At 36.9% G+C, this 13052-nt stretch overlaps 1 protein-coding gene across 2 annotated transcripts in view; it reads right to left on the bottom strand.

Moving 5' to 3' along the window:
• Nucleotides 1-13052, bottom strand: part of USP9X (ubiquitin specific peptidase 9 X-linked) — a 104721-nt gene that overhangs the window by 50127 nt on the left and 41542 nt on the right. For both annotated transcript variants that reach the window (XM_068155095.1, XM_068155096.1), the window contains exons 14-17: nucleotides 8165-8298; nucleotides 3931-4018; nucleotides 2119-2461; nucleotides 7-102 (exon numbers count right to left, since the gene is read on the bottom strand). In XM_068155095.1, coding sequence (XP_068011196.1) covers nucleotides 7-102; nucleotides 2119-2461; nucleotides 3931-4018; nucleotides 8165-8298 — 661 coding nt within the window. The remainder of the gene's footprint in view (nucleotides 1-6; nucleotides 103-2118; nucleotides 2462-3930; nucleotides 4019-8164; nucleotides 8299-13052) is intronic.

Here is a 13052-nt window from a genome sequence, read left to right as displayed (position 1 = left end):
TGTTACCTGATTAACTTGTAACCTTGGGCCAAGATTTGTGTAGATCTCCTTAAGAAGATCTATTGCTCTGTTTGCGATGTCATCATTTCCCTGAATAACAACCTAGGCATAATGAAAGTAACAAACAAATAAAAGAAGGTATTAGAACTTCTTAAAACTTTCTGGTATAACATTAAAACAAACAGAAAAAAAATCCACATAAGTATCCCAACACAACAGCATCACGAGGTCATAGTGACTGAAATGCTTAGTTACAACGTACAAGCAACACAACTTACTTGTGTAAGAGTCAAAATTAACTAAAGGAGTCTGGAGGTAGCAAAAGAAGTCAACGCTTTATAAACAGAAGTAGTATTTATATACTCATCTTCACATTACATTTCCATTTTCACTAGCTGCAGAGAATATGCCAATTATTTTTTCAGATACTGGAATGACCTACATCACCAAAGAGGTTAAAATTCTCTTTCAAAACATTTAAATGACTGTGAGTGGGTGGAAGATGGACAGACAAATGAGTGCAACTTCCAAACAGATAATCTAAATTTTAATTACCAGCCAGCAGGTCTGAAAGCAGGCTGTACAGATAACCCCTGCAGGATACTGACATGAAGCTTCACGAGCTCTGTCATGCTGCCAAGTGGCAGGGCAGATCTAAGTATGTCAGTTCCCACAAATAAGACGTGCTAGCATTATGTGGGCACTCTGTACAGAAACACCATGTGAAAATTCCTTTGTATAAAAATGGTGATATATTTTTGTTTTACTATTATCATCACGATTAACATACTTGAACTTTCAACCAAATCAGGTTGTGAGGACATCTCCGCCCAAGGCAGGGAGACTGGCATAGATGATCTCTAAGGTCCCTTCCAACCTAAGCCATTCCATGTTTCAATAAGCTAAAACCAAAATGACTGCTGCTTTATATACAGCATGTTTTGCACAACACTGCCACAGGGCACTACTGTGGGTTCTATTGTGTCTCCTCAAAACTAGAAATACTCTGAAAAAATGAAGTGTCAAATTAGAAACTGATGGCTTTTAACCGATAGATCTAGCAAACTTCAGAAAGCTACACTATTCCTGTAACTGTACTTCCACCACCTTTTGCCTGAACAAGAGAAAGAACAGACCAGCGATGAGTTGGTTTATCACACTGTGACTGTTTGAGGCTACGCCTTTAAGAAAGGGACGCCATGGCTGAATGTTTTCTAAACAAAGGACAGGTCTAAATGAATTTCATTGGTGGATTGGTAGAAAGCAACTTTAAGCTCTGAGTCCAGCAGAGACTTCAGGCAGTCTTGCACTTTCCCCTCCTCCTTTCGCAGCTTGCGGCTTCTAGGCTTTCTGCCAGACTGACCTTGGACTGATAAGTGTGAGGCCTGCAAAACCTACTAACATTTTGCTCTAATTTATAACTGCTTTTAATTAACAACTGCTCCTTTTCTCTCTTTCTAACCCTCTTTGGGGAAAAAGGGGAGAGAAGGGGGTACAGGGGGGGGACCCTCCTCCTGGCAGGGGAGTGGAATCTCATTCCTGTGTTACTTTGTTGTATATTTCTGTGTATATATTGTAAATCTGTAAATTGTGTATATACCCTGCACTTCTTAATATTGCTTGTAAATACAGCATCCCTTTTTGCTCATCCGGCTGTGGTTAGCTGTGGTTTTCTCTCTTTTTTTTTTTTCCCTTCACTTTGTTGGGGGGAGAAGGCTGAGGCCTTCCCTTCAATCCCTCAACACATACTAGACAATGATATTAACTAGCCTATGAAAGGCACATAAGGAACTTTAATTTCTGTGTGTGAAGGGGAAACCTACAGGAAATCCACCTGGAACTATCCTTCCACAGCACAGGCAAGTTTTTAGTAACATGCACGCACAAACACATTTGATGTTTCAGCTAACTGTCCATTAAACATCAGTCTGCAAAGCTACCAAGTTGCACACTTGCTGGGAAGACAGCACAGTAAATATCCAGGCATTTAATTGGAAAAATATACCTTTCTGCAATCTCAATCTACAACTAAATAAATTACACATTACTAAATATATATAAAAGGAGATAGCGAGATTCAGCAGTTAACCATTCTGATGTTTCCTCCAATTAACTCACCCTCCAAAGGTAGTCTAATCCTATTAATTCCAGATCATCCATCATATAGGCTCGTCTCTTTGCTATTAGCTTTCCTTCTCGACAGTTCACAGCTTTGAAGAAACGTTCAAAACATTTCATTCCATTTTCTGTTAATAGGGAAGGATCCAGCTGAAGCACATTATTTTCAAAGAAGTCCTTATTAATGTCAGGGTCTAAGTCTGGTTCATCCCCCATTAGTTTGGAATACCATTTAAAACAGGCTTCACGATCGCAAAGATAAACCGCATTTTCAGCTAAACACTTCCATATTTGCTTCGCCTGAGGGGCACAGAGCCACAGCTGACCATCCTTCAATAAAAATCTTGAGTAAAACAAAGAGACAATTAACAGCACTGTCTAACAGACATCTAGTTACAATTCAGTAAAAAGTACAGGCAAAACATCTATATATAAATATTATACATCTATACCATAAGTACCATCCCCAAAACTTTATTTACATCATCAGTTCACTCATAATTAGCTCCATGATTTCTTAGATTAGAAAGGATCAAGACCTTGTGGTCTGCACATAGAAAGGACTAAAATTTGGCAAAAAAAATATTTTACACAATAGTACTACTAACCTTTGCTTACATAGGTACAAAGAAATGCACAGCATCTAATGCAAACTGCTTAGTTTAGAAGTCTGCTCACAATGTAAGAGATCAAATTACTTCTGCTATAATTCACTATGTTTAAGCACTCATTTCTACCAAAATCACAAAATAAGGTATCACTTTGATAGAATCGAGTCAGAAGCAGAAGTCAACGAAGTGGAAATGTTTCCTTCTAAGTACATTTCTCATTTATGTGAAATTATTGTTAAAGAATTATTATGAACTTAAATTCTGAACGCTTACACTAAAAATGGGTCAGGAGGAACAAACGATCGTGTTCCTCAGAAACATTTTTCTGATTCAAAATATTTTCTATGTACATCAGGGACTAAGTCATGGCACTGCTTTTCAGAATAACTACCTACATATTCTAATTGCAACTGCCATTTGACGTAATGCAAAGGAGTTCAACAACTAGTGAACTTAAAGATTAATCAAGTTACAAATTGTAACATGCAGGAGTAGTAAATTAAGTCTGCTATCCACATGCTACTGTATCATTTCATTAAACAACAGCAGTTTAATTCATAAAAGTTCTTGGTATAATTAAAAATGTTGAAAAAGCTCCTTTCAAAGCCATGTAAAAATACTTCAGAACCTGAGAGTTTGACAGTTCATGTGTTTTCACTTGTCTAAAAACAAGTCAAATCCATGTAAGAAGATCCAAGAGAGACAGAGCCTAACAAGTATATGTGCTGCAGCCCTGTGATGAGTAGAGATCCTTTGTTTTCCTATCTCACTCCAACAATAGCCAGTGAAAGCTAATCCAAACATTTTTTTTTATTCCAACTTATTTCTAAGGCTCAGTTGCTGACAAGCTACTATCGGTGTCTGACAAAAGTATATGTCAGTTTATGACTATAGTTTTAAATCTGGTGTTGTACAACAAGGAAGGACACATGGACACATCCCTACACAGACTACTTTAAAGTACCCCAGTACATATGCAATTGTACCCACATACACATTTTATTCAGCTCAGTAAAGTTCTGAACTCAGGAAAAAAAAACCACCCAAACACAAAAACATTCAGCCTATTTTTGCATTTGACTTTTGAAACAAGTTAACACAGCAACTGAAAGCTAGATTAAGAGATACCAGGAGTTGTGCTGGTTTGGGTTTTTGTAAGTATTCTGACAGATGCTAAACAAATGATCAAGTTAAAACTAACCGCAAGAAGTTAAGTCGCTCCTGTACTTCCTGCACGTGACTGTATCTGCTGCCTGGTCTTACAGTTTGAGGATCATATTCGCCATGCTCTGCAAACATCAAATGTTTTATTAGACAACCTATTCAGAAAAGACATGTGGACTCTAACACCCAGGTCTGAAGACTTGTTAGTCTGCATATAATTACAATGACTGAAGAAAACAGTAATTTTTCAGTAAGGTGTATGGAAATAGTTTCAGCAGCCTGATACCAGTTTAATGGTTCCTCCTAAATTAAGATGGGCATAGGCAAGCACTACTGAGGTATCAACGACCCAATTTTTGGTTGATTATTATAGTTACGTGCAGATACCACTCAGTATAATGAAAGTATTACAGAACAATTAAGAATCTGTATGCTACTTATTCATATGAATCTTCCCTTATTTCAGGGAATCACTTTGAAGTCAGAAATTATTTAGAGTAACAGTACACCAGGATTTCAGTTTGCCATTTTTAGGGCTTTTCTTCTCCAGAGGAAACAGACTCCAGTTCTTTAACATCTTTATAAGTAGCTATATACATGACATCACTTTGAGAAGAAAGGCAGTTATTGTATATTTACTGCAAGTTTCCAAGTACAAAGCCCAAATGTTTGTAACACTGACAAGTTTGAAACAGAAGTAATTTAAAAGGCAAGAAAGCCAAGCTTCTGAGTACATTCTACTGTATCTCAGCATAATGTTTTGCTTAAACAGCTGTTTGCTGCACAGGAACTTGGGTTTGGTGTGGTTTTGCTTGTTGGCTTGTGGGGGAGTTTTCTGGTTGTGTTTCTGGTGTGTTTTGTTTGTTGTTGGTTTTGGTTTCTTTTAATTAAAGAGATAAAAATCTACATCTGTACTTGCACTGCCTTCATACATACTAGTAATATTTCATCATAACACATGCCCATTATGACAACTCTATCAGATTAAGTAATGCTATAGTTCTGCATTTAACTGGAATGGCCCAGCTGTGGGAGCCTCTATCATGACAAACCCCAGAATCATAGTAAAACTTACTTTCAGAACTGAAAATCAGCATCTCCTATTACACCAAGGGAGCAACAAACAAAACAAACAAAAAACCCCAACCTGGCAGAACAAAACAAGTCTAGCAGCTGAAGTGAATCACCAGCATTTCAAAAGCAGAAGACAAATAAATACTGTTCTCTATATAGAAGTCCAAAAGGTGTATTAGCTTCAAAAAAATTGAAAAGAAGGGAAACCAGAAGAAGAGTAGTTAACTAATGTCTACAAAACTGGAAATATCATTGGCTCTGGCCAGCCTGATCTAGTGTGGGGTGTCCCTGCCCATGGCAGGGAGGTTGGAACTAGATGATCCTTGTGGTCCCTTCCAACCCTGACTGATACTATGATACCATGACCAGCACAAACCCTTCAAAAATTTAAATTATAATCCTAGTAAGTGAGCACAAATGGGAAATATCAAGAGTGAGTAAAATTCTGAAGTAACACAATAAAAATGAGTTAAGTATTGGAGAACCTGAAAAATAAGCTGCGAGTCTGACAATTACATCCCGTTGCAGAGAGATTGTAACTAATTACTCCAAGTGTGGGGTAGGTTTTTTGTTTGTTTTATTTGGGAGAAGGTGGTGAGAGAGTTAGCTTGTTTAAACTATGGGGAATATCTGGGCTTTTTTCCCCCCTGAATTAAGTCACAGACACAACCACCAATAGGGGCAATGACAGAATAATTCAAGCACTAAAAGCCAGTCAGTTGCCCAAAGGCATACTATGTACATACTTAAGAAATCTGAAAAGCTCTAAATTACTAGGAAAAAAAAAAGTTTTTCTAAACATTCTCCATCCTAGCATCATTCTTTATTTGCCCAACTTGTTTTCTCCACTGCGCATCCCACAGCAAGCCCAAGCGTGATCTCCTTAACAGTTCTTTCTATATCCAGGAACAGAAGAACAAACAGAGAAGCTACAGATTATAAAAAGGACTGGTTGAGAATGTATTAATTATGATGATTATATAGTTCAATTTCTACACAACTCATTAACACTTGAGATTTTATTTATTTCAGAAGAACAAAACAGAAAGGAGAACTAACATTTTCAAATAGTCTTGGATAAATAGTCATGAAGATGAAACTGTCACCTCCTTCAGGACTACACAGTGCAATAGCAGTTCTCTCATCTCATGGAGAACTTTGCAGAGATGGAGAAAAGGGTGACTTCAGAAGAACAGAAAATCATAGATAGAAAAAAAAACTCTGAAACAGACTGGCCTTAAAAAGGCAAACAATTAAAAATAAATGACTGAAAATAATATCCACCAGTGGATAACAGAATAATAGGAGCACTGTTCTCCATTATAGAACACAAATATGGAAGCCTTCAAAGAAAATAAAAAGTATGGTAAATGCAAAATTACCATTAACCAGAAATTGTCAACTACAGTAATTGAGGCACTAACTGTGTCAGAAAGATCTGTGGGTAACCAGATTGGTGGGGTTTTCCCTATGATCTCTATATTCTACTCTGTTTAGTATTGTGTATGACACTCTTGCTACAGTATTTGGAATATTAGTAGTTTTTTTCCCTCTGGCTGCCCTTAAATCCCATAACAAAGCATCTAGTAAAAAATCCACGCTATTGTTCACCTGCACTCTGATGCAAACAAGTAGAAGTATTGCAGCAATTTAACTGCTTTGTAATTAGATTGCATTTTAACTCCTTGCACACCTTAACTCCTGTCCTGCTGAAAATGTTTATATCACTGCTTTAAGGAGTCATTATGGTTAGGGAGGGACAGGGCAATGGGAGTGTGTTTTGGGCACATTAAAAGAATCTTGCAGGTTATCAGCCTAATTTTCTGCCAAAGTCATCAACAATTTGATGAGTAAACAATATTGTCAAACATGACCTTTCAGCTTCAGAGCTCAAGAATAATTCAACTTAGTGAATATCAGTTCATACATTAATAGTATGTGTAGGTTATTTTTGGACAAAGACAATACTGCATTAGAATATAATTGCTGATTAGGTTTCCTTTCTAACTCTGAGTTCAAACCCTAGATTTCGTAAGTGGCCAAAGCCCAAGAGAAAGAGAACATCCTAGAATCATAGATTCTAAGCTATCCACATAGCTGAGAAATTTGTCATAAATTAAACTGCATTTTTGTGTCACTTCAAGGAAGAAAAAGAGCTGTTTAACTTGTTACATGTCATTCTCGTTGACCTATACCTCACTGAAGCCCTCATCTTCATATAGCACCACTATTCTAACACATCTTCAAGGATGCATTTTGGATATATTAAGTTCTCCAGAGTTAAACTAATTCCAAAATTAAAGGAGTCCTAGCAAGTCACCCTGAAAATGGAAGACACAGACATGCTTTATAACATCCAAATAGCCTATCCTCTCTGAACCTCTACACTGAACTTCAATGTAACATACTGTCTCATATTTGAGACGTAATTAAAGGCCTGTAAGGATGATATGATGGAGGGGAGAATGGTCTCTAGCTCCAGTCAATAAAGTAGTTGGAGGAGAGCATAGATCTCCCTCTCTCACTTCTGTTGGCTTAAACCAATATATTAAAATACTATGGTTCAGTGTAACACGGACTTTCCTAGTCCACAAGTCTCCTTCACTTCCCCTTTCCTACTTCTGTAGCTAGAAAGCTAACTCAGCATTAAATGTAAGTTCTTTAGCGAAGGCAAAGGGTTGAGTTTAGCCTCAAGTATGTGACTACTAATATGATATGCTGACAAAGTATTGCTGATAACAAATGCAGTGAAAAAAGCAACTAAACAGAAATGGGAATTGCATGGTAAAAAGAAATAGTGGTTTAAAGTAGTACTTCCTGACAAATTCCAAACCCTGTCCTTCCATTAGGGGTGATTAAAACCAATCTCAAAAGAGCCTACACAATTTCAAAACCAGAAGTAGGACAAAATCTAACATTATTATTGGGACTTTCACAAAAATAACTACTACAGTGGCAAGTTGATGTTTATTAATTCACAGATACACAACAGCTGCCACTTCCTCATATTCTGCTGGAAAACACATTTTCAATTATGAAATAAAATGTCAACATTTTATGCTTGCCCAATCAGACACCACAAGGCCATCAGCCCCACCTCCACAGTCACTTCATTGTAAGGATTTACTTTTAACTCCATTTTCACCTCACGTTTTCATACACTCTATTTATGAGGCAATTTTTACTTTAAAACTTACCTTTAGCATACTGCCTCATGCTTTCCATATAGGCAGAGAGATTTTCTGCAACCAATGTAACTAGGGCATGATTGTGCTGGAGCTGATTGATTAAGTCATGTCGGTAAAACACATGGGGACTTCGCTGAGTTTGACTGAAATTAAAATACAAATGTTACAAGAAAAGCAAGGAAGTCTTGCACCTAACTGTTCAGAAACCAATTTAAGAAGCTCATCTTTGATGCAAGAACCAAGTTTTCCTAGAAGATCTCTAATAGAAAGCACTCTGGTGTTCTTTTTTTCCTTCTGACACTTTAACATTTCTTACCAGTTACTAAAACCAGTCAATTTATGAGGATTATACAGTTACAGTATGCATGGAAAACATCAAAGGAATCTGAGTAGCTAAGTGCTGGAGGGAGAGTTATCTGCAGGAAGACAGGAACAGAAATACTTGCCCACAAACTGCATACAGTAAAGGTAATAGACCTTCAACGGTAGTATGACTACAATAAGCATAAGCACAGTTTCTTCTCTAACTAATATTATTTTCTAAACTTAATATTAAAACATTAAGTTAAACCAATCCATTTTCAAAATGAAAGGTCATGGTCTTAAAATTAATGTAAAACAACACTAGCTAATAACCACATCAATTATTTCAATAACTCAAAACAAGTTGCACAACTCTGCATTGTTTTGGGAGGTTTGCCTGGTTGGTTGGTTGGTTTTGGTTCTGCTTTGGTTTTTGTTTGTCTGTTTGTGGGGTCTTCTTCCTAACAATATCTATCAGAAAAAGAATGTTGGCACAAACATAAAAAAGCACAGTTACACAGGGCATGTAGTCTAAGAATAAAATAGAAAATAAATACTCCAGATAATTAGATGATGATTTAAGTCTACTATCAAGATCTCACCAAAAATGCTTTTCTTGAATAACAGACATACTTACATTACACGAGTTAACCACAAGAGAAAATAGGGAACCATGAACACTATCGAATTCTACAACTCAGGGACTAATCATCGCTGCAGAAGAGTCTCACAAGGCCATAATTTCTGTAGCTCAGAACACCAATCTTGGCTGCATAAACAATGCAAACCTGTGCTGCTCTTCCATGGTAAAGATAGGAAAATACAAGAAAACAAAACCCCCAACCAATCCCAACAAAAGAAAACCCAACAAAACAAAAGTAAAACAAAACCAAACCAAAACCCCACACCAAACCATCAAACAAACAAAGAATCACAAAACCAACAAAAAAACAGGGCATGAGGTGGGAAGAGAGGCATTTCTCATTTGCCACCCTGAAAATCCAAGCCTGCCCAGAAGAAATACAGGTGTGATTTCAAAGCTGTTATCCTTTTATTCAGCACTTAAGAAATTAAGACTCCAGAATTAGCAGGATGTATTGCATACAGAAATTGCTTCCTTGAAAACAGGCTCTCCATAACTACATGACCTACAGCATTCTACAGTATTGCCACACATTGTGAGAACAGTAGGGAAGGCAAGAAATTCCAGTTCCAGCATCAGCTGGTAACAATCTTGCAGCTGATAAACCACATTTCACTGTAGATGTAACAACAGCAGAAAAATTGATTCATTGGGCCAAAGACCACTGACGTGCTGGGTTTCAAAGACCGAAGTCGTGAATGCCCTTCCAATAATTTTATCTGCAACTAACAGAATTTGGCCTGCTAAGCACAAGATTAACTTTCACATTATGCAGAGCTTTCCAAAACAGCTTGAAAGAGGTACTTAACACTAATTGTCTTTTAAAAAGACTACTTGTTTGAAAGAAAGCAAAGATAGAAGCATAAAGGAAGAAAACATACACAACATCATACACCCAGAGAGAACATCCTGTTTTCACTTTGAGAAATTTTCCAATTACATTTCATTCCATCTCCACTAACCCTCCTTGCTCAGCACAAACCAGCAGCAAAAACAGGAAAAGACTGGATGCCTCTATTTTAGCAGCTACCCAAGATGCTACCTCTAGATAGAGGCATGCATTTACAAAGGACAGCAGTAAGTAAGAACACTGACTATATGCAAAACACACAGGATGAAACAACTGAATGAAAAAGCAGGAGCAAGATGGAGTGTTTTGCAGAATCAAGGTGTTAGAACTGCATAACTATATGCTCTTAATGTTATGCATTTGTATCAGTCTTAATAAAGGTATCACCAAAAGACTAAAATCTGCACTAGATATCGTTTGTTTTTCCCCTTACACACGTGCACACAGTAAATTTGGATACAAGGATTCATCTTGGTAAGCAACTACTTCTAAAAGCTGAATAGTTTTAGTAACTGGAGTTATATGAGCTGTTAAATAGTATTTATGAGGCAGATTAGAGATGTTATCTTGATCATCTGCCAGCATGAATCAAAAGACAAAACACTTGTCTTTAGAGATAGAAAATGTTGACAAGACTTTCTAGCATGCTTTCTAAAATTAAAGGAAACTCCATGTGCAACTATAAAATTATTCCTGAAGCATCAGAACAGACTATATGGTGATGTTACCACTGGGACATATTCCTTTAATAATAACTAAGGACCGTGAAAAATTGACGTTAACACCAAAACTCTCCACTGTGTTTTCACTCAGTGGCTATAAAAAGCCAGCGAAAAGTCAGTGTTTTGAAATGGATACCAAAGCACTCTGGAAATACTGCAAAGGACATTTCATAGTTAGAATGCATGTTTATTTGATAGAAAAGTATTTGCACTGGCAACGTTCCATACATCTCAATTTCAACTCCTTTAAAAACAAATTACTTATCTGCACCTATACCTTGCCCAGCATAAGACTGCACATTCTCAGCTTCTGAAGTAGAGAGTTACAGATGAACAAATGCTATGCACCACTACAAGCAGACATTGTGGGTCCAGAGAGCAGTGACCAAAACCATCAAATCTTACTAGTAAGGCTAAGAAGTGATCTGAAGTTAGCATCATTTTTGCCTTAAAGCACTAACCAAACCACTAGACTCTGAAGGAAAGGTACACTAACTGTTTAGTTAATTCTTCTGGGCAAGTAATTTAGGAGACCAATCTTACACTGCTTGAGTAGACAAAGGTCAAACTTAAGTGCTTGAAATTGGTTAATTGGAGGCTCTACACAGAAAATACACTAAAGGCCAGTATGTTGAGTAATAAAGTTGACTACTCCTTAATAAGTACCTAAATAAAACTTGTTTTGTTATGCTGCTGCAATTCTGATTAAACTAATTTTCACACAATATGCAGCATTTCTTTGTGGTAAAGGAATTAAGTTTTGCAAAAGCAATTGTATGACCAATCTGTCACTTTGCTCAATTGCAACAAAAAGACTTCCTCCAAAGAATTTCTGCAGTGCCTATAACATAAGATAAATTATACTTTCTGCCAAGAATCCGTAACCGTAGCTGTTCTGGACAGAACTTTCAATTGCCAGTGACAATCAACTGAACCACCCCAAGAGAGTAACAAACAGATGACGGGATTCTCGTACACAAAGCTCTGTGAAATGGTTTTGAGACAGTTGTCACAAACTCCTGATCTACTTTTGACTCAAATTCTGTAAGGTCATTAGAGACTAAAGTTTTAAGTCAGACAAGGCAAACTGAAAGGAACAAGGTATTGGATGTATAAGTTACAATTTCCAAACTGTATCCATGTTAAGAATTACTGGAAAATGCAGAGGACTGACTAGAAAGTCACTCAGTACTGATGTTTTTTTCAGTAATGATGTTTTTCACTCACTAGGTTTCCCAGTAATCTAGGCAGCAATACTACCTAAGGAAAAAACCTCCCTCAATAGTATCTTGCTATCAAAGGGTTGTTCACTGAAGAGGTCTTTACAAGTAAAGGTTTTAATCAAGGGACTTTTATGTTTACTTTCCTTCCATGTGTTTTTAAATTCTGCATAAAAAATGAGAGAGATATTCAAGTCATCTAACTGTACATATGCCATACAAGGAACTTCATTTCCACAAGCAAAAGCAGTTAGGTTCCTCCCAAGGTTAATTCAGAGCACCAACTTCATCAGTGCCTTGAATGGGCTCCGCTTCAGTAATTCCTCAAAGCAAAGCCTCTTTGTCAAGGCACTGTGTTAAAAAGCATTCAACTTGAACAAGTACTATGAATAACTAGATAGCTACATACACCCAGAAACTTACAGTGTATAAAAGGTTAAGGATTCTAAGACACATAAAACAGACTTACCTGCTAAAAAGCAGGCAGTACTGTGACCTTGTTGGAAAAAACTTAAACAAGCATTAATGTTAAAATGTAAAGGATAAAATGTCATGAAAATTGACAATGATGTTGCAAAATAAACAAATAAAGAAACCTCCAAAAGCCAGGAATGCAATTACTATCACAGCTCCTTATACTGGTAGTAAGAATATGGAATGTCAACTGAAGGCCTATTTTCTTTACCTTTCCCTACCCTGAGCCTTCTTGTAAGTAGACTCTAACAGTAACATTGCTCTCAATAGTTTGTCCGCTTACAAGAATTAAAGCAATGAGGCAACACTGATAAGCAAACATTTTTCTGGAGCTGGTAAAAACACTGATGTGGATAATACTAAAAACAACTGTCAGAGGCACAGAATCTCAGATATTTCTATAGTGAAAAGACAAATAACGAAAATAATGAAAACAATCACAGGACTCCCAAAGAGACAAAGGCTCTTCTTTTTTCCTTCCTTTCAAAAACAAGCAAACAAACAAAACCAAACCTCACAAAACCGAAAAATCCCCAACCAAACCAACCAAACCAACAAAGCAAACCCAAAGCATTTTTAACCTTTTCTATTCAGGACAGAGAATCAGTAGAGTATTTTTCCCAGACAACAGAAGTCACATTTGTTCTCAAGTATATAAACTAGCTGACCTGCATACATTTATCAT

This window comes from Melanerpes formicivorus, unplaced genomic scaffold, assembly GCF_026170545.1.
Source record: "Melanerpes formicivorus ecotype bairdi unplaced genomic scaffold, bMelFor1.0.p_v2 SCAF_30, whole genome shotgun sequence".
Lineage (NCBI taxonomy): Eukaryota > Metazoa > Chordata > Aves > Piciformes > Picidae > Melanerpes > Melanerpes formicivorus.
This window is presented reverse-complemented; position numbering and strand designations above follow the sequence as displayed.